This window comes from Acaromyces ingoldii, assembly GCF_003144295.1.
Source record: "Acaromyces ingoldii strain MCA 4198 unplaced genomic scaffold FA10scaffold_2, whole genome shotgun sequence".
Taxonomy (NCBI): domain Eukaryota; kingdom Fungi; phylum Basidiomycota; class Exobasidiomycetes; order Exobasidiales; family Cryptobasidiaceae; genus Acaromyces; species Acaromyces ingoldii.
The window spans coordinates 493,371-511,855 of record NW_020290248.1 but is presented as its reverse complement, the minus strand read 5'-3'; the positions used below and the strand labels follow the sequence as shown (position 1 = coordinate 511,855).

General features: G+C 56.4%; 8 protein-coding genes and 1 non-coding gene across 9 annotated transcripts; 4 read left to right on the top strand and 5 right to left on the bottom strand.

Moving 5' to 3' along the window:
- Positions 1–364: 364 nt before the first annotated feature.
- FA10DRAFT_274425 (putative CPR1-cyclophilin) lies at positions 365–2,091 on the bottom strand (the record flags this gene model as incomplete). The annotated part of the gene is made up of 5 exons (XM_025523218.1): positions 1,852–2,091; positions 1,641–1,720; positions 1,366–1,530; positions 1,057–1,300; positions 365–409 (listed from the first exon to the last, which is right to left on the bottom strand). The coding sequence occupies exons 1-5, from the start codon at positions 1,894–1,896 to the stop codon at positions 365–367; spliced, it is 579 nt and encodes a 192-aa protein (XP_025378487.1). The 5' UTR covers positions 1,897–2,091.
- A 192-nt stretch (positions 2,092–2,283) lies between these two features.
- On the top strand, positions 2,284–4,805 carry FA10DRAFT_265158 (hypothetical protein). The gene has a single exon (XM_025520948.1). The coding sequence runs from the start codon at positions 2,499–2,501 to the stop codon at positions 4,575–4,577; it is 2,079 nt and encodes a 692-aa protein (XP_025378486.1). The 5' UTR covers positions 2,284–2,498; the 3' UTR covers positions 4,578–4,805.
- Positions 4,806–5,092: 287 nt separating this feature from the next.
- Positions 5,093–6,902, top strand: FA10DRAFT_278141 (SURF4-domain-containing protein). Its single transcript, XM_025523432.1, has 4 exons — positions 5,093–5,862; positions 5,929–6,177; positions 6,245–6,421; positions 6,488–6,902. Exons 1-4 carry the CDS (start codon positions 5,566–5,568, stop codon positions 6,647–6,649), a joined length of 885 nt encoding a protein of 294 aa, XP_025378485.1. The 5' UTR covers positions 5,093–5,565; the 3' UTR covers positions 6,650–6,902.
- Positions 6,903–7,085: 183 nt separating this feature from the next.
- On the top strand, positions 7,086–10,575 carry FA10DRAFT_265156 (hypothetical protein). Its single transcript, XM_025520947.1, has 3 exons — positions 7,086–8,215; positions 8,277–8,608; positions 8,676–10,575. The coding sequence occupies exons 1-3, from the start codon at positions 7,447–7,449 to the stop codon at positions 10,329–10,331; spliced, it is 2,757 nt and encodes a 918-aa protein (XP_025378484.1). The 5' UTR covers positions 7,086–7,446; the 3' UTR covers positions 10,332–10,575.
- Positions 10,576–10,670: 95 nt separating this feature from the next.
- Positions 10,671–11,660, bottom strand: FA10DRAFT_258692 (YebC-like protein; the record flags this gene model as incomplete). Its single annotated transcript, XM_025519921.1, has 2 exons — positions 10,671–10,919; positions 10,980–11,660. The coding sequence occupies 2 exons, from the start codon at positions 11,658–11,660 to the stop codon at positions 10,671–10,673; spliced, it is 930 nt and encodes a 309-aa protein (XP_025378483.1).
- Positions 11,661–11,933: 273 nt separating this feature from the next.
- Positions 11,934–12,005, bottom strand: FA10DRAFT_t14. The gene has a single exon. It is a non-coding gene; the product is annotated as a tRNA-Glu (tRNA).
- A 320-nt stretch (positions 12,006–12,325) lies between these two features.
- FA10DRAFT_265154 (putative hexokinase) lies at positions 12,326–14,363 on the bottom strand. The gene is made up of 5 exons (XM_025520946.1): positions 14,150–14,363; positions 13,911–14,096; positions 12,751–13,849; positions 12,539–12,687; positions 12,326–12,477 (listed from the first exon to the last, which is right to left on the bottom strand). Exons 1-5 carry the CDS (start codon positions 14,288–14,290, stop codon positions 12,445–12,447), a joined length of 1,608 nt encoding a protein of 535 aa, XP_025378482.1. The 5' UTR covers positions 14,291–14,363; the 3' UTR covers positions 12,326–12,444.
- Positions 14,364–14,473: 110 nt separating this feature from the next.
- FA10DRAFT_265152 (acyl-CoA N-acyltransferase) lies at positions 14,474–15,403 on the top strand. Its single transcript, XM_025520945.1, has one exon. The coding sequence runs from the start codon at positions 14,670–14,672 to the stop codon at positions 15,210–15,212; it is 543 nt and encodes a 180-aa protein (XP_025378481.1). The 5' UTR covers positions 14,474–14,669; the 3' UTR covers positions 15,213–15,403.
- Positions 15,151–16,952, bottom strand: FA10DRAFT_265151 (glycoside hydrolase). Its single transcript, XM_025520944.1, has 5 exons — positions 16,416–16,952; positions 16,030–16,353; positions 15,857–15,969; positions 15,565–15,791; positions 15,151–15,492 (listed from the first exon to the last, which is right to left on the bottom strand). Exons 1-5 carry the CDS (start codon positions 16,904–16,906, stop codon positions 15,316–15,318), a joined length of 1,332 nt encoding a protein of 443 aa, XP_025378480.1. The 5' UTR covers positions 16,907–16,952; the 3' UTR covers positions 15,151–15,315.
- Between the last annotated feature and the right edge of the window lie 1,533 nt (positions 16,953–18,485).

The window sequence follows — 18,485 nt, the reverse complement described above, 5'->3', positions numbered from 1 at the left end:
GACAGTGGCAGCGACAGAAGACGACGAGGGCGGTGACGGAGACGAGACAATCAGGCTCGATCCCTCCCGGGTACCAAGGGGAAATGACGGCGACGACGACGACGAAGACGATGATCTGATGCAGCAAGGAGGTGGTGATGACGTTCTCGACGCCCCAGCGGCGTCCGCTCAGCGCCCTGCGGCCGAGACGCCAGACGCCAAAGCAGGAGCAACATCAGCAGCGACGACTGCAGCAGCAATGACGGTGCCGCTGCACGAAAAGATCGACGCTGGACCCCAATCTACCGAAGAGCTGGAACGCATCACAGCCAATATTTGGAAGTCCTTTGGAAGCTACCTCCGTTTCGCCGCGCCCGACTGCGAGTCAGCCGGCTTTCTCGACACGCTCGCCATCCTTGATGACGTGTCGCTGTGCAAGAGCAGGGCAGCCGCAGGTGGACGGGCAACGGCAGCGGGCGACGAGTCGATTGCTTCCTCGGCCATTACCGACGCCACGTCGGGCAGCAGCGCCTCTACCGAGGCGGCGCGTCTGTCGAGTCTGTACGATGCTGGGCCCCCGACCGCCGTGACGGCCGTCTCAGCCCACGTTCTAGGCGCGCTACTCCGCTCGAGCGAGCCGCATGAGAAGCCAGTCGAGGAGATCAAGGCCGACGGCAAGCTCTGGTGGGACGAGACTGGTCGGCCAGCCTATGAGAGGAGCGGCCTGGCCGCGGCGGGAAGCCAGGAGCACAAGGATCAGGGCGACGACCTCGCATTCAAGGCTGTCTTTAGCCTACACGGCAAGAAGGTCGTCCGCATCAAATACCAGGGCAACACAAGAATCGTCACTATGAAGACCTCGTCGTAGCTCTGTACTATTGATGCGAGCTTGGCATACCCCCTCCTCCTCATCATCACGCGGTTCGCTTTTCTCATTTGAGTTTCAATTGAATTCATCTGTTCTGGCCCTCCTAATGATTCCCCTTTTTCTCATTTACTCATACCCCACCGCAAACTAGTCACATAGTACAGAGGTAGGTTTGAGTTGACGATTCTGTCCGGGAAATGTGTTTAAACAGTGCCGCTCTTGGCGATGGTGATCCTGGAGCGCGTCTTTCCGCTCGAGGTGCCCTCGCCCTCGATGGCCTTGACGATGTCGAGACCGTCGACGACCTCGCCGAAGACGACGTGCTTGCCGTCGAGCCAGCTGGTGACGACGGTCGTGATGAAGAACTGCGAGCCGTTGGTGTTGGGGCCAGCGTTGGCCATCGACAGGAGGCCGGGCTTGGTGTGCTTGAGGTTGAAGTTCTCGTCGGCGAACCTGGGCAGTTCTTGTCAGTCCTCTGCCGACTCACAGGCAGTAAGAAGAATGAAAGAAAAACTCACTTGGCGCCGTAGATGGACTTGCCGCCCGTGCCGTTGCCAGCGGTGAAGTCACCACCCTGGAGCATGAATTGGGGGATGACGCGGTGGAACGAGGAGCCCTCGTAGCCGAAGCCGTGCTGGCCAGTGCAGAGCTCACGGAAGTTCTTGGTCGTCTTGGGCACGACGCTGTAGTGGTGGTGGTGATGATGATGGGGTGGAGGTTGCCGAATGTCAGCTGGGCTGTGCAATGCTGGACAAAGGAGAGCCGACGGAGACAAAATCTCGAGAAAACTCACTCGTCGTAGAGCTTGAAGGTGATGCGGCCGAGGGGCGAGCCGTCCTTGGTGACGTCGAAGAAAACGTTGGACATGATGCGCTAGATGAGGCCATTGCGGTCAGCACCATTGTTCCCCTGTGCCCTTAATTATGCTTCCCTCATCACTTCAGGAAGAAGTGGGCGAGCGCAGTCCGGTGCGTGCCAGAAGGGCAGGCAGTCCGAGTACTCACTGCTGTAGATGTAAATCGGCGTGCAAAGGTTGGGGCAAATGCCATCGACTGGGCTGAGGAGGGATGATAGAAGGTGGGAGAAGCGGCCTGATCTTAAAGCACGTCTTGTTTAAATAGGCGAAGCGAAGAAGCTGCTCGGGCCATGTTGCTGTTTGCACCCACGGACCACGTTTCGTCTGAGGACTTGCGAAGACTGTGGAAGGTTTAGGCACCTAGGCAGCGCTTGCCCAAGGCGTGGTGACGCCACTCCATGAACATCGCTATTGATCTGCTTCAACTCGATTCTTGTATTGTTTGCCTCGGCTCTTCCTGCAGACAGCGCGGCACGTGATCGTGTCCCGCCTCCCCTTTGCTCTCTCTGCGCGTCTTCTCACACGGGGGTAGCTTGCAGCTGAATTTATGCGCTAATGTTGGCAAGGAATATTAAGGTGTGTTCTAACCGTCCATTTTTGGATGGATGGATCCCTTTGTGTGAGTGCATAACGGGGCCCGTACACGCTGCCTCGCGCTGCTGGCCATCGTCAAACGCAGAACGAGCGAACAAACAAAGGACCGATCGAACAGATCTCCAGACGGGCGCAGCGAGCAGACGTGCATATTGTTCCGGGGAAAGGAGGGCGGACCTGTTTGAAGAGGAGGAGGCCGACATGACACAGCAAAGTGTTCCATTCCCTGGCGCGCCTGAAATAGGCACAGCCTCGGCAGCAGCAGCAGCAGCAGCAGCAGCAGCAGCAGCAGCAGCAGGCCTGGCTGGCGAAAGGAAGCCGACGCGCACGATTGCGATCCTTGCGCGCTCGGCATCCAAGACGCACCGGCTGGCCATCCAGTCCAAGATCACGTCCAACGGCTTCTCGATTCTCAGTGAGCGCCTCGAGGAGTGGACCCTCGACGACCAGGACTTCCTCCACGAGTTTCTTCGTGATGAGGCTGCCGACGACGACGTGGCTGACAACGAGGCGCCCGGCGCGGCAGAGGCAAACGAGGCGGCCATGGCACGGTGGATCAAGAGGCTCACCGTCGGGCCCATCTACGTCATGGTTCTCGAGAGGAACCGGGCCGCGGAGCTGTGGAGGGACATGATGGGCCCCGACTACGACGAAGACGATGACGCGGCGGTCCATTCGCAGGCTGCGCAGCCGACGCTCGACAGCGATGGCCTGCCCATTGCCAAGACTGGCTTGCGCGCCCAGTACGGTGCAGGCGCCCTCTACGGCTCTCCACCGCGGTCCGCGGAGCGTCAGCTGGCCATCTGTTTCCCAGAGCTGGCCTCGTCTGAAGCGCTGGACGCCCTCCATGCAGAAGCGAGCATGATGGCCGACGAGCAGCGCACCGCCGATCGACCGGGCTCCGTGGCTGCCGTTGGCCGCGATGGCAGCTTTGTCGTCCGCGAGGACGAGGACATTGTCTACGACGAGGCAGGCCAGGCGTTCGATGCCCACAACGGCGAGCCTCTGGAGCTCCAGTCGGAGATCGTCATTGACCGGTCCAACGACACCGATGCCAGTGTCCAGGCGAAGCTTGCGGCCATGTCGCTCACGGCGACAGGGGCGGAAGCAGGCGGCAACAAGGTCTTCCGGGCACGGCCCCTGCCTGCGTCGACGATGAAGGCCTCGGCGCAGCCCCGTCTCTCGCGCGCTGCTGCCCTGAGAATGGGCATCAAGCTACCGGATCCGCCAAAGCGGACACCGAGCACCGATGCGGCGAGTCAGGATGCTGCAGCCAACGTCGGCATCAGCGGCCTGCCCCGCACCGACGTCAAGCTTCCCCGCTCCCTCCAGAGGCCCTCGGTCGCACCCCGGCTCAACAAGGCTGCCGCTGCTCGCACAGGCGCCAGCGACTCGTCACCCACGGCCACCAAGACGAGGAAGCCCGTCGACTTCAGCTCCACCCCGGGCCACAAGCGCCTGTCGACCAGTGGTCCTCGTCCCGCCAGCCTTGCCGCGCCCACCGTGGCACCCCGTCTCAACAAGGCCGCAGCTGCGCGTCAGAGCCAGGGAGGAGCTGGTGCAGTGCCTCCCACCACCTCCACCACCGCCTCCTCATCTTCGGCTAGGGCCTCCTCCCACGGCTCTCAGGCCTCCAGCGAATCAAAAGGCGCAGCGCTTGCTCGCAAGCCCGTCGACTTTAGCAACACGCCTGGTCACAAGCGCCACTCGATGGTGGGCGCAAGCCAGCTCAAGAGCCTCCAGGCTCCCTCAGTCGCTCCTCGAGCGAACAAGGCCTCGGCTGCCCGGCAAGGTACCGGAGCTGCAGCCCCAACTGCTTCTTCTTCTGCCGCTGCTTCTGCCGCTGCTTCTACGTCGCCGAGCCGGACGCGTGCCGCTTCTGCGATGAGCACCTCTCGCGCATCGCTGAGTGCCTCGACGACGACCAGCTCTCCAGCTACGAAAGAGCGCAAGCCAGTCGACTTCAGCAACACCCCGGGACACAAACGAGCATCCAATTCATTCAGCGTCGCGTCGCTGCAGAAACCGACGATTGCGCCCCGCTCCAATGCCGCCTCTGCCCGCCGTCTGAGCATCGGAGGGGTTGGCAATAATGCAGCTGCCTCAACCTCTCCTGCCAAGGGTGGGCCCTCTTCCTCGAGGCCAGGCAGCTCGCTGGCAGTTCGACCCTCAAGCCGCATCTCGTCTTCCGGCCCTCATCAGGACGGTGCGTCCCAGCACCTTTCCCAGTCCCAATCGAGGTCAGCAAAGGCGCCTCCCAGCTCGTACCGCTTCCCATGATTGTCTCCTTCGCGCGATCATCGTCTCCACTTTCACATTTGCGGGCCGGCTTGTCGATCTGTACTCTTGTTCACATTTGTTCTTCTAGTCTGCCTTTGCTCTCTCTCTCATCACGCCTCTCTTCATGTCTCAAAAAGCCAAAACGCCTGGGTGTGGCTGGCCCACACCTACAGATGACGGTAGCTGCTTCGGTATGCTGCTTGCTTTCCTGTCATGTCAATGAATGAAAATGTTGACCGTTTGCTCCTGTGCTCCACTGTGCAAGCTGACTTTTAGCTCTGTTAAGGACCGTGTCGTAGCCATCGTGAAGCCCCAACGATGCGTTGAGCAAGAAGATTGGGCAATCGACCGTAAGGGGAATGACGTGCATCGAAGGGTAGGCCTGCTTACCTAAGCTGGCATGAATGGCGCGTCTTGACAGGGCTCTGCAAAATACGTGGCGGCAGTCGAAACAGCCAGCCTGCCCATCTGCACGGAGCGCTCGCTTCCTTTGGTGAGAAAAACACTAGCTAGTAGTGGAAATCTACGACTGCTACACGTACGCTACTTTCCAGACTCCAAGCGAACAAGTTCGGGTCACCACCTTTTCCAACAACAAACACACCCAAAACACTACGGCCGCTTCCATCTCTTCGCACCTTGACGCTTTGACCGCCTTCTCAGCCAGCCAGTGAAAGTTTAGGCGACGACCGTACCTGCTTTTTTGGAAGGGCGCACGCAAACCGAGACACGCTTTATTAGCTACCTCATTTCGCATAAAAACGCCCTCTTCCTCGATCTCTTCTCCTGCTCTCCTTTCCCAAACGACGCCAACAGGTCGATCGGAACACCGGTGACCATCCAAACAAAAAAAGGCGAAGGACCGCTGGCTCGCTAGCCCTCCCTCCTTCTCTTCTTCTTCTTCTTCGTCGTCGTCCTCCTCCCTCCCCGTCGCAGACATCTCCCGGGCCCGATCTATTCTGCCGCTCTCCCCATCTGTGAGCTCACCATGTCAGTGCCCTACGGAAGCTCGCCCTACGCGCGGCCATCTGGCTTTGCTGCGGCCGAGGAGTCGCCGCTCGACAAGGTGCGGGCCTACACGTCCAAGGTGGAAGACCTCATCGACCAGTACACGCAGCCCATCAAGCCGCACCTGCCTGCCCTCGGACGCTTCCTCATTGTCGTCACCTTTCTCGAAGACGCGCTGAGGATCGTGACGCAGTGGGGCGACCAGAAGTACTACCTCCAAAAGCACCGCCACTTCCCATGGGGCATCAGCCACATCTTCCTCTTCACCAACGTCGTTGTGAGTAGCGACGGAAATAGAGATGCCCCAAGAGGATAAGTTGGGTCTGACAGACATTCTCAACAGGTCATGTTGGCTGCGTCTATTTCCGTCATCATGCGTCGCTATCCCGAGATCTCCGTGGGCGCGCTCCTGGGCGTCGTTGTCGTGCAGGGGTTCGGCTACGGGCTGATCTTCGACATCAACTTCTTCCTCCGCAACCTCTCCGTCATTGGTGGCCTCCTCATGGTGCTGAGCGACAGCCTGAGCAAGAAGAAGAACATATTTGCCGGCCTGCCCAACATCAGCGAGACCGACCGAAAGATCTACTTCCAGGTGTGTTGTGCCCTCTGCATGCGTGCTTGTATTGCCGCTGACCCCCTTCGTGTTCCCTGCTCTATAGCTTGCCGGGAGAGTGCTACTCATCTTCCTCTTCATCGGCTTCATCATCCAGGGCACCTGGTCGGTTGCTCGGGTCATCGTCTCCATCCTCGGCTTTGGCGCATGTGTCATGGTCGCCGTTGGCTTCAAGGCTCGCTGGAGCGCGAGCTTCCTGGTGTTGCTGCTGAGCATCTTCAACGTGAGCCACACCTACCACCCTCTTTCCTCGTCCCCTTTCCACTACTGACAGCGTGTGCTTTTGCAGATTTTCGTCAACAACTTCTGGACCGTGCACGCCGCGCACCCGGCTCGCGACTTCCTCCGATACGACTTCTTCCAGACGCTCTCCATTGTCGGTGGCCTCTTGCTCCTTGTCAACATGGGCCCCGGAGGATTCTCGATGGACGAGCGAAAGAAGGTGACATGAGGGGGGAGGCAACGACAAAGCTCGCTCGTGGGGATCCTGCGCTATTATCTCCTCTACGCTCAAAGCAGGGCCCCCAACCTCAACTCATCATCACCTCCATCGTCACCTGCTCCCCTCCATCCTCTGTCTTCATCAAACAACCGGTCGCCCAAAAAGAATCGAAAACAAACAGGCCTGTTCGATCTCCCCTCGTTCCCTTGCCACAACTTTTGTCTAGTTTCCGGGTAATGCGAAATAGTGTAGTATCGACAGCTCTCGTTCTCGTGTGTTTTGCATGTGTGTGCGTGTGCGTGTGCGTGCGCGTCGCTGCGAGATGCTCGAGCTGATAGGCGGGGGGTGATTAGACTTGGTCTTTTGTGGACCCGTGCGAGAAAGCTGCAGCCAGGGCGAACGAGACAAGACTCTGGTGCAATTTCAACTTTTGACTGACAGTTCACTTGGCCACAGAGCTTACTTCAGTCACCTTGTTCATCATTACGCCCTCTCTCACACGCACGCACGCAAGCAAGCAGGGCGCTTGGCTCCTCTGGCAACGGCAGCTTCGTCTTCGTCGGGTGCGAGCTCCCATTGCGTCTAGCGCCGCTGTGAGCCCCTTCTCGTAAGCGAAGGATCAGAGCGAGGCGGCGCTCCGAACACGCCTGCCCAAGGCTTTGTGCCAAGGGACGATTTGGCCAGTCATGTCGAACGACGGGCCGGAGGGCGAACCTGCAGTGGTGGAGTCATGGCCGGACGATGGTCTCGTGACGCCTTCGCCACCGCCGGGGTCCACCTTACCCTATCCAGAGGCGAACTCCGCGATGACGGCGGCGGCGGCGGCGGCGGCGGCGCAAAGTGCGCCTGTGAGCCGTCGTCGTCGTGACGAGGGGCAGACGGATACTGATCTGGACGCAGACGACGAGGCGTACCCCTCTGCGGGTCGTGACGGCGTGGTGAAGGGCAAGCGGCGCAAGCCATCGGCAGCCGACGCTAAGGCTGGACCCTCGTCAAGGAAGCGTCCGACGTACATTGCGATCGACAGCGACGAGGAGCAGCTGCGGCCCAAGAAGGTACCCAACTCAAAGAGGAAGCAGGATGTCGCCGGCTACGTGCGGCCGTTAGAACCGGTATCAGGAAATGATACAACCACAGCCAGCGGCGTTACGTCGAGGCAGTCGAGTCTAACTACTGCCCAGGACATCGCGCGATCAAGCGATAGAGACCAGAGCGCCATGCTGGACGACGACAGCTCCTCCCTCTCTTCGGCCGAAGAATCACCTAGCTGTACGAGGGAGGTATTAATAAGGTATGGAGCGGATGGAAACAGTAGAGACATCCTCTCTACGCCCCGAGGATCACATGGCACGCGAGTCGACGACGAATGTTTGAAGAAAACAGTCACAGTGTACGAAGAGGGCTTGGGCTACATCGAAGTACCGGCAGATGAGCGACGCCCACGACGAGCACGCCCAAGAACTTCCTACAACGAGGCCCTGTTGTTTGCCGATCTCGACGAGGGCCTCAAGAAGAGCCAAGTACGGACCAAAAAAGGAGAAGGTACCAGTAAGAAAGACAGGGCACCCATTCCAAGTGAGTAGCACGAATAGACCAGCGACGAAGAGGTCCGACGGTACTCACCCAATTTCTTCAGAACCAGACGAGTTCAAGATCGTCGTATATCATGGCAGGACGTGGGCCCGCCAAACGAGGACGTGTCTTGCCTACCGCTTTCCGCCAGGTTCTGGCTACCTCTGCCGACAGTGTGTCACCAAGAAGACCTACGACATCTGTCGATTCGCAAATCTCCGCGCGTTTGCTGTACATGCAGAGACGAAGCAGGTGATTGGCTTCAAGAACGGCTACTTCACCAGCGAGCCAGAGGTTACGTTTTTGAGCATCGCAGATGCCGATGAACAGCCAATCCTACCGAGCCACGAGGACCTGAACCGACCCATGGATTTCGAGTCGCAGAGGCAGACCATGGTGAGTGTTTTCTCTGCTCCGTTTCTCTCGCGCTCTTTCTCGCACGCTCACAGCATATACACCATAGATAACGGCAGCAACGGCATTGAGGGATGTGCTTTCGGAGGGACTGAAGCATGCTCAGCAGGACGGCTGTGTGCGAAGGCAGAGGGAGTTACAGATCAGGGCCATGTGCGATTTCTGCAGCACTGGCCTCTTTGCCTCGTCGTACATGTGCTCCAGGTGCGGGCTCGAGTACTGCTGCGAGTGCGCATCGACGATGGACGAGGTCAACGTCGGCGAGAAGGGGCCGAGGGGTATGCACTGGCTTCGCACTTGCATCAAGCATCCGACGAAGCCACCAATTCACTCGTCCGGCGAGCTCCTGCCCATGACGCGCTTTTCCTGCGACGAGCTCAGCACTGAGCTCACTGCCATGGACGATCTTCTGACGAAGGCGCGAAAGCGAGGCAAGGAGGCAGACCATGCGAGGCAAAGCATCGCACCACAGACAAGCAAGGAAGTATCACTTGAAGACGGTGATGTTCCAAGTCAATTTCTGGACATCGTCTCAGCCAAGGATCTTGACGAGAAGCGTTTTCTTGCAACATGGTCAAAGGGCGAGCCCATCGTCATCGCCGACGTGTCCACACCGCACCGATGGGATGCTGAAGCCATGGTCGAGAAGTACGGCGACGACGTGTGCGAGATCACACGATGCGACGTGCAGCTCCCTTCTATGTCCGAGGGAGCTTTTGCCACCTTTCGAAGAACCAAGCCCAACCAATTCGCAAAGTACATCAAATCAGTCCAGGTCAAAAAGTTCTTTGAGACGTTTGGACAGACGAATCAGGTTCGCAGGGACGTCCTCGGCAAAGGCATCTGGAAGCTCAAGGATTGGCCCCCGTCGGCTGAATTTCGAGAGTCCTTTCCGGAGCTCTACGACGACTTCAACGCGGCTGTGCCCATGCCCGACTACACGAGGCGCGATGGCTGCAAAAATATCTCAAGTCTGTTTCCAAAGAACGCAAATGGACCCGATCTTGGTCCAAAGATGTACAATGCCTGGCCGGGCGAGCATACCCAGGGTAAAAAGGGCACCACGCGGCTTCACATGGACATTGCCGATGCCGTCAACATCATGCTCTACACTGCGCCTCCAGTCGACGAGAAGAAGCGCGAGTCGGACCGATGCGCATTGTGGCACATTTTCAGAGCGCAAGATGCAAACGCCATTCGATCCTTTCTCCGCGAGACGATTTCGGATGCCGGGAAATCGCTCGACGATCCTATTCATACCCAGCTATACTATCTCGACGACGACCTCCTCCGGCGGCTGTACGAGGCCAAGGGCGTCTTTCCCTGGACAGTCCGTCAGCGACAGCACGAGGCCGTCTTCATCCCTGCAGGCTGCGCTCACCAGGTTGTTAATCTGACCGACTGCATCAAGGTCGCCGTCGACTTCATCTCTCCGCAGAATGTACAGAGATGCTTTACGCTCACACACGAATTCAGGGCGCTGAGAGGCGATACGCTGGCACCCACGAATCATCGGACGAAACCATCTCCTGAGCCGCCCACATCGACGACGAGCAGCAGCGTCCCTGAGGGAAGCTCGACCAAGACGACTGCTGTACCGACGTCGGGCAAGAAGAGCTGGAGGGAGGACGTGCTACAGCTGAGGGCACAGCTGTGGTATGCATGGCGCGCTTGTCGGCTTCTTGGGGAGACGCACGGAGGCTGAATAAACGGAGGTCGTGCAATTGACTTGATGACATCTCCAGATGAGGACGTGCTGTGTGGTGAAAGCTCGGTGCTTTCGACGGTTGAGAGGCAGCCGATGAGAAGAGAAGTGGACTCGTCGCGAGCAGGGATGGACTCGGAAAGTCCTCATTTGATAGCTAACCTACCAATGTATTTGTTAATTCTCTTACTCATACCAAGTATCGCTGAGCAGCATTGCTGTCTACCATTCAATTTCATCTTTGCCATCATCATTGTGAGGGCCAACCATCGAGGTTGCTCCTGGAGAAAGAGATAGAAGCGTGAGTCCAATTCGAAATGCGATTGAGGTACTAGCCACTCACCACACTCGCTGACATTCTGCACCGTCTTCGAGCGCCTCGACGAGCCTGTCAAGCTTCTCGATGTCGGCCGCCATAACGAAGCCGGCCGCCTCCCCCGGCTCTTCGACTGGATCGTCTTGATCTCGGACACGGAGCGGGGCTCCCGACGGCACGAGTTTAGCCTCTGCCTCGACCACGATGAGGCCGTGCGGATCCACCGAGAGAGACTTTGCGAGGTCTTGAACTTGCGAAGGCTCGCAGTGGACCTGTACGACATCAGTATTCTCCTCTACCTCTTTGTGGAAACGATGAGACAATCGACGCACCTCTGCACCTATTCTAGGTTCTTGTCCTTCGTCCTCTTCGTCCACATCTTCTGCCCACGGTAGCACCTCTTCCGCACCCAGCTCCACCGCTGCCTCCCAGACGTCCTCGAAGGTCTTGTCGCTCCCTGAGGGGAGCAACACTCTCACTGTACCTCTCCTTGTGAAGAGGTGCATCGTCGAAGACAGCCTGGCTCCGTGCTTGTGAATGCTCTCTTTGACTTTGGAATGGGTTCGGTTCGAGCCATCGGTGTTGCACTCGAGCACAAGCGATACTGGCTGGCTCTCCCCTCCCAGGTGCACCACGACCTCGTACGTTGCCGTCTTGTCCCCCGAGCCCGACCCGCCCCCCACGGCCTTCTTCAGCGTAGCTTCGACCTTGCTATTCGGTATGTCCATCTCGCGCGCCTTTTTGAGCAGATAGTTCAGTCGCACATTGTCAGCCGTCGAGGTGGACCGCGTCGGGTGCGAGCGAATCGAAGCAATGATTTCGCGCGAGAGGATGCCGTACGAATGCGAGCGTGCAGAGTCGTTGGCTGCCTTTTTGTGCCGGATCTTGCTCCACTTGTTGTGGCCTGACAGAGATGGCGCAGACGTGGAGAGACTGGCGCCAGCAAGCGACGTACTCGAGCACCTCGCCCGCTGGACGGAGATGGTGAGCCGCGACCTGGCAGCACTCAGCATCGTCGTCGGCGTTCCTCAACTTGTGATGATCCAAAATGACTGACACAGACCTTAAACTAAACTTCTCGACTCTTATTTCCCGTGTCCCGAAAAACCGATGCCACTCATCCTTCCGGCATCATGGTGTAAGTATTCCTTCAAGTTTCAGAAGTGTTCTCACAGACGTCAACCCTTGGGACCCTGGACATATCAGGATCGCCTCATGGACCACAAAAAAAGGAGAGGATTCATAGCCACCTGCGAAGAAGTGGCCTTTTGAAGGCCAAAAAAGTATTCCCAAACGGGGAATCGAACCCCGGCCAGCCGCGTGAGAGGCGGCGATCCTGACCACTGGACCATTTAGGAGATTTGGAAACTCTGAATAGGCAACTAAGCTATAGCAGCCAATCTTCTTGGAATTCCCGAGTAAAACAATATAACCTAATTCGGGTAAGCACCCCCGAGAAAATTTCTATGCAGGATCCGTTGTTGATCTTTGGTCAGTTCTCATGTTTGAAGGAGCAGGCCAGAGGTCAGTCGACGATATGCTCTTCGCTCGTGACGTGCAGTAAAGCCATTGTAGCCGCATTGGCACATCAGGCTTGTCTCGAAGGAAGAGTATGTCCCGCAGTAGCGAATACTGGGAGGAAGACACCTTATCAGACATCGTTTGTGCTAACAGGCAGCTCTTGGGTCCACACTATTTCTTCATCTAGATAAACCACAAACCAAAACGCTATTATAGTCTTGAGGAATAAGTAACAGAGACCGAGAGGCGGGGAAACGATGGAAGGGTGCGAAGCGTTCAGACATGAGTGTAGATGCCTTGCTCTTTGCGCTGCGATGGGAGTCAGAAACTTATTGACCGCACGAAAGAGAATATGGAGGTGCGTACTCACCGCCCTGGTCATGGCTGCAATGATGGCGCTTCCGACGCCAGAGCCATCTTCAGCCTGGTGAGGGACAACGAGCTTTCCTTTTTCCCCAAAGATGTCAACGAGCGCACCCTGGAGCCTCTTGGAGAAGTTGGGGTACTTGGAGAAGAGGCCTGCACGAATCAGGAGCGGTCAGTTGGCAGCATAAAAAGAGAATTGACGGGGATGAAACTCACTTCCATCGGCGCCGACACCGCATCCCTTGGGGTTGTCGCCTTCCAGGTAGCCCATCTTTGTGACAAGCGCAGCAATGCCGCAGCTTGAAAGTCTGGCACTTCTCGTTCCGATAAGCTCGGCGAGCTTCTTGAAGAACTTCCTCTCCTCCATCGTGGTGTCGAGACCGAAGAAGTGTGTGAAAAGGCCAGTCACTGTCAGAAGCTCGTCGGTAGGGTCCGACTCGATAAGCGAGAGGAAGGCCGTGTCGAAGACGTTGGGCTTCTCGATCTTGTACGTGTTCTGACCCAGGAAAAGAGCGCCCTCGTCGACCATGTCGCACATGACCAGGCGGAAGATCTCGCCGAGGTACAGACCGGCGATCATCTTCTCGTAGGCCTGCTCGTGAGGCTTGTTGGAATGAAGGTCGATGTACTCGTCATACTTTGTGCGAATCTCCTTCATGTGCTCGTGTGTGAACGAGTCGAAAGCACCATACTCGCAGTTGATGGCCATGTCTTCGTCTTCGGGCAAATTGAGGTGCTTGATCTTGGGAATGTTGCGGATGTGCTCCATGTATGCGGCATTGCAACCGGTGCCGAAGATGCAGGCGATCTTCGTGTCTTGCTTGACGTAGTTGGACGCAATGAGAGTACCCGTAGTGTCGTTGATGATCGACGTCATCTTAATAGGCACCTTGAACTTCTCCAGACTCTTGCGGAACATGGCAGCGCAATCATTGCCCTCAGTGTTTGGGTTGCCAAAGCCTTTTGTCCATCGTACAAGTCTGCCGTGGTCGATTGCCTCTTGCTCCATCGGGTAGCTGAAAGTGAAACCGAGGGCAATCTCCTCCTCCAGAATTACATCTTCTTCTGTGCCATTGCCGAAGTGGTCCTTGATAAAGGTGTTGAGGCAGTCGGCGCAGAAGTCAAACAGCTCTTGTCCCTCGCATTGCTTCTGCTCGTCGGTCAATCGAAATTTGGTCTGAGTCACCTCAAATTCTCCCTTGCCCTTGAGTTCGACGTGGCAGACCCTCAAATTAGTACCGCCGAGGTCGAGGGCCAAGTACGACCCCTTCTCGTCGCCCGAGGGCCAGCCAAAGACATAGGCGGGCAGCATGGGCTACAAACTCGCATATCAGCTTTAAGCAACATGAGACGGCAAGTCTCGAGGTGCAACTCACCACTGTCTGCTTGTCCTTTTCGAGACCAACTTCGAGCACCTTGACAAAGCGCTCGACGATGTGCTTGAGTCGGTCTGGCGAGAGGGTGAACATCTCCTTGTACTTCTGGTAGTGCTCGTCGAGCTTCTCGGCGTCGGTCGCAGGACGTCCCTCATGGCGGTGCGACGTCGTGTGCCAAGTCGCCGTCTGGTGCTGGGGTTCAGCGAGAGAAAAGAGTGTGGCCTTCTCAATATACTCACATGGCTGTCGTATTTCTCGACACCCGAGCCGCGCCTTCCTCGCAGCGCGGCAGCAGGCGTACCACTCGTCCTTCGAGGCTTCCCGCCCGAGCCAGCGATATTGGCATCGGCCCTGGGAGCTCGTTCTGTAGCGGCCGACATTGTTGCAAGAAGACCTGGACTTGTTTGATGGGGAGAATTAGACGGAAGAATTGAAAGTTCGAGCAAAGGTGCGTCGCCAGAAGATCCTCCGGGCGGTCTCTTCTCACCTGTGGAGGCAACGACGAGACAAACGCCACGTGTTTTGCGGCTATGGGCTTTCAAGACCTACTCATTCCAAGAGAGATTGAGGTCAGAAACCAGGAAATACGGGCAAAAAGTGATGGACGGAGTGACTAAGTCAGCAACCTCAGCCGGTTGAGGCGGCGTAAGAGCGGCGCGAGGAAGCGTCGAGTCATCCCCTGCCAGCGGGTGTTGGGGAGGGTGGCAGTGGCAGTTTTTAACCCCGCGCGTCCTTTTCTGTCTTCCGACCCTCACTCTAATGAAGGAGACGATTGGGGCTGTCCAGACAGAGGACGACCTCTCGGATGTGAGGCAGCTCTTCAGAGAGTACACTTCCACTATACCGCCCGAGATCCTCGCTTTGCAAGATTTCGAGGCTGAACTGCTAGGACTTCCGGGCGCGTACGCTCCTCCTGGTGGAGCCCTCCTTCTGGCACGGTCGGCAGAGGCAGAAGATGACAGTTGCGCGATTGGCTGTGTGGCCCTCCGCCCATTCAAGCATCGACGCACATACGAAAGCGAGGATAGGGTATGCGAAATGAAACGACTTTACGTTGCACCAAAAGCTCGGAGGACGGGCCTCGGAAAGCGTCTGGCGGAGGCTGTCTTCGAGCGAGCAAAGGAGCAGGGATACGACAAGATCGTCCTCGATACGCTTCCCACGATGGAGAGGGCCAGACAGCTTTATCTGAGCTACGGTTTCGTCGAGACAAGGCTCATGGACGATGGGCCAGTGCCAGGGACCATCAATCTGGAGAAAGACCTCGACAGAGCAGCTCATAAATTGAATACAAATTCCTAGCTGGTAGGACACAATCGTCGTCAGAACATTATCGTCATCAACATGACACTTCGTCGGGATGGGAGAGGAAAAATTGAAGAGAGAGAGAGTCGTCTTGGGCACGTCATTGGAAGCCTGCGTTGCTCTTGATGGAGGAGATGATGTTGTTCAGACCATTGCCGCCTTTGAATTCCCACAGCATTACGCCTCCATTCCAGCCCTTGTTTGTTGCCTTCTTCAAGCACTTCCCGAGGACATCTGGAGCCATGTAGCCATTGTCGGCATCGCCATTGGTTGCTGGCTGCAAAGACAACAACGTATTCAACGTGAGGATGGCAAACGAAGAGTGGGTTGAGCTTTTACTGTAACTCACCTTTCCAACGACTATTTTCTCGAGGGGAACATTGTGTTGCGAGTTGAGCTCAAAAAGCGACGTGCCAGGCGCCCAGTTGCCGCTTGAAGTGATAAGTCCCGTGCAGTCTTCGTATGAATTCTGATTGTAGAATTGGACGTTGTAGAAGTCGACGAGGTCGCCGACACGCTCATTGAACCAGTCGTAGCCGAGCTGGAAGAGATCCTTGTTGAAGTAGGGAGCTTGAGCTAGCGAAGGCAGAGCGTCAGGCGCCAGAAGAATGAAAGACTACGCATCCAGAGAAGACACCTACGAGCGTGAGTAATGTAGTAGTCTCCCGATGGCAGCTGGTTCCTCAACTCCCGTTGCAAGGGAATCAGCCAGCTCGTGGCCTCGCCCCGTTGCAGACGGTTAGAGTCCTCGTAGCTGTTCAGCAGCTGTCAGTACGGCGCACAAGAGCAGCGAGGGGCACCATAAGACACTCACTCAATATCAATGCCCTGGAGGCTATGCCCTTTCACGAAGCTCTTGAGCACGACGGCCATCTCCGTGGCGTTGCTGTAACGGTCTTGCGGCTTATCTGTGGCACCAAAGGCAGATACGCCAAGACGGATGCCCGCGCTGTTGTATGCTTTGACAATGGCTTGGCGCTGCGCCTTCGTGCCTTGAGACCAGTCCAAGGCATTGTCTGCCGGGCCGTCGCCTGTCGTCCAGAAGGCCACGTTGTAGTGCGTAAATCCTTTCAGACGCGAAGGGTCCGGTACGCCGAGACTATTACTTGCAACGTACGAATCACCGTAAGCTGCGAAACTGTGCAGAGATGTGAGCTTCAAAAGAGCACTTTGCAAATCTGCCAAAGAAAAGACACCAACAATGGCGCATTGAGAGCGCTTGTCTTGCCACGGTGCCCCTTCGAACCGAACAGGCGCTGACCTGCCCACGCCCAAGCCTTGGCACTGAGAGAAGTGAAGGGGTCTGAAGCATAGAAGGGAGACGGTTGTTCAGTCGCGTGCGCTGTTTGGAAGATGATGGGCGAGTCTTCTTCCGGTACACCGTCGTCCTCCTCATTGATATCGAGGCGTATTGCCCATCCTGTCAGGGGTCGCACTGCGTGGCTGATCCTTTCCGATTCTTTTATTTCGCTGCCTTCTTTGACATCAAGTCGGGTGGCCCAGCCGGTGAGAGGAACCGCGTTACGCCCGCTATGGCCACTAGTAGTGATCTCGACTTGCTTGGACACTGTGCCGGAAGAAGTAGGCACTGAAGAGGTGAAGATGAAGTCGGTCCATCCCTGCTTGAGAGGAAGAGCAGACGATGTCGAGACCCCAGCCACAAGTGCAAAGAGCAATTGAGACGTCTTCATCGCGAAGGGTAGGAGAGGAAGAGGTTGGGGGATGGGGAGGTGGAAGTTGGGCGATCAGAACCCGACAGGACGCATTATGCCTTATGTATCCTAAATAGACAGCCACTGTATCTCGCTCATCTATCTCGAATGCACAATGCAGGACTAAGAGGCAAGTCTGCTCTAGCTAGCCAAGAAGCTGAAAGAAGAAAGGGGTTCTTTGAAAAGGCATCATTGCCGTGTCCTCAGGCAGTCACTCCCGTTGCGATGCGATGCAATGCAAAGCGTGGGTTTTTGCGCCTCTTCTTGTTTGCCCGACCCAATAAATTTGTTATAGACTGTGTCTGATGCGTGAGAGTGTTCTCTCTTCTCCCGACGATCATATAAGACGTCTTCGCCCACACGACAGCTTCTGACAAGGAAGATTTTCGAAATACAACTCATTTCCCATTTGGACTTCGGAATAATTATTCCACTATTCCATTATACGGCCTCCTTCCTGATCCCTCCTCTGCTTCCAAGAAAGCTTCGCGAACTCCGTACGGCAGACTCCGTTGATGCTGCAGCTTCTGTTTAGCGCCTTGCCCAATAGCAAAAGCCAAAGAGATAGGAGGGGCGTGCGGACTTTCCTTCTTTCCCTTTTTGGTCTTCGACTAGCGGTGTTCAACTACTGACTAGCTGTTGCTCATAACAAAGTCAAGAACATTATGAACTGAAGCAGGGCCTTAATCTTATGCACCACGAATACTAGCGTAGATCCATCAGCCTTATTCTATGTGGGCTACGTTATTTTTGCAAAGTCATCAGGTGTCGGCCGTCGTGCGGGACAGGAGATTATAGGCTCCACGCTATCCACAAAGGGGATGATGACGCCCACCTTGACCCCCCTGTTTGGTTACGTGAGAGAATATGCGTCGTTGTTCTCCCTTTCCCACCCCTGTAAGGCCCCAGCGAGGCACCCAGGACATCCAAAACCCTGTCTTATGACCTGGTCGCTTAGTGAGCCAGTCTTTTGCCCGCACCATGGATGAGCGAGAGTCGGGCTGTAATATGTCTCTGAGACCTCCGCAGACGAATCGATCGAATAGCGTCAAAAAAGAAAGAATGTCTACTGATTTAAGTGATTATTCAAGGCCACAGACCGAGCAGGAGCCCTTGAAAGACAGATGCGACGACAACATTAGCAAGGTCAGCTGAAATATGGCAAGATACGAGTAGACTCCATCAAGGGGAATCGGGGCGCGCTCGCAGCTGGAAGCAGGACTCATCAGCCAATCCGCATGTGGACTTTATTATGCTGAAGCGATCTGATCCCAATATACAGCGTGAGACGGAAGGCTCGATCTCAGGGCTTTCATATTGCAGGCACCAAAGAGTCCTCGGTAACTTAATAAAAACGCCGACACCTTGGGTCCTAGCTCAATCAGCGCGAACAAGGCGTTTCGCTCATCATCAGCTCGATCCGACGGCCGCTTTGAAAGTCGTGCGCATCTGCATTTGTCCATTCATCACGGCATGCCCCTGAGCGGGCTCATATGCAGGACTGCCCGTATTCACAGGGAAGAGAAGGTCTGCCCAAATCCAGAAAGATCTCCATAGA

Coding starts and splice junctions, on each gene's coding strand:
- FA10DRAFT_265158 (XM_025520948.1), top strand. CDS start 2,499: ATGACACAGCAAAGTGTTCCATTCCCTGGCGCGCCTGAAATAGGCACA.
- FA10DRAFT_278141 (XM_025523432.1), top strand. CDS start 5,566: ATGTCAGTGCCCTACGGAAGCTCGCCCTACGCGCGGCCATCTGGCTTT. Junction 5,863..5,928: donor TCCTCTTCACCAACGTCGTT/GTGAGTAGCGAC, acceptor CATTCTCAACAG/GTCATGTTGGCTGCGTCTAT. Junction 6,422..6,487: donor TGCTGCTGAGCATCTTCAAC/GTGAGCCACACC, acceptor GTGCTTTTGCAG/ATTTTCGTCAACAACTTCTG.
- FA10DRAFT_265156 (XM_025520947.1), top strand. CDS start 7,447: ATGACGGCGGCGGCGGCGGCGGCGGCGGCGCAAAGTGCGCCTGTGAGC. Junction 8,216..8,276: donor AGACAGGGCACCCATTCCAA/GTGAGTAGCACG, acceptor CAATTTCTTCAG/AACCAGACGAGTTCAAGATC. Junction 8,609..8,675: donor AGTCGCAGAGGCAGACCATG/GTGAGTGTTTTC, acceptor TATACACCATAG/ATAACGGCAGCAACGGCATT.
- FA10DRAFT_265154 (XM_025520946.1), bottom strand. CDS start 14,290: ATGTCGGCCGCTACAGAACGAGCTCCCAGGGCCGATGCCAATATCGCT. Junction 13,850..13,910: donor AAAAGGACAAGCAGACAGTG/GTGAGTTGCACC, acceptor GCGAGTTTGTAG/CCCATGCTGCCCGCCTATGT. Junction 12,478..12,538: donor TTGCAGCCATGACCAGGGCG/GTGAGTACGCAC, acceptor CTCCCATCGCAG/CGCAAAGAGCAAGGCATCTA.
- FA10DRAFT_265152 (XM_025520945.1), top strand. CDS start 14,670: ATGAAGGAGACGATTGGGGCTGTCCAGACAGAGGACGACCTCTCGGAT.
- FA10DRAFT_265151 (XM_025520944.1), bottom strand. CDS start 16,906: ATGAAGACGTCTCAATTGCTCTTTGCACTTGTGGCTGGGGTCTCGACA. Junction 15,792..15,856: donor CTACTACATTACTCACGCTC/GTAGGTGTCTTC, acceptor TGCCTTCGCTAG/CTCAAGCTCCCTACTTCAAC. Junction 15,493..15,564: donor AGAAAATAGTCGTTGGAAAG/GTGAGTTACAGT, acceptor TTGTCTTTGCAG/CCAGCAACCAATGGCGATGC.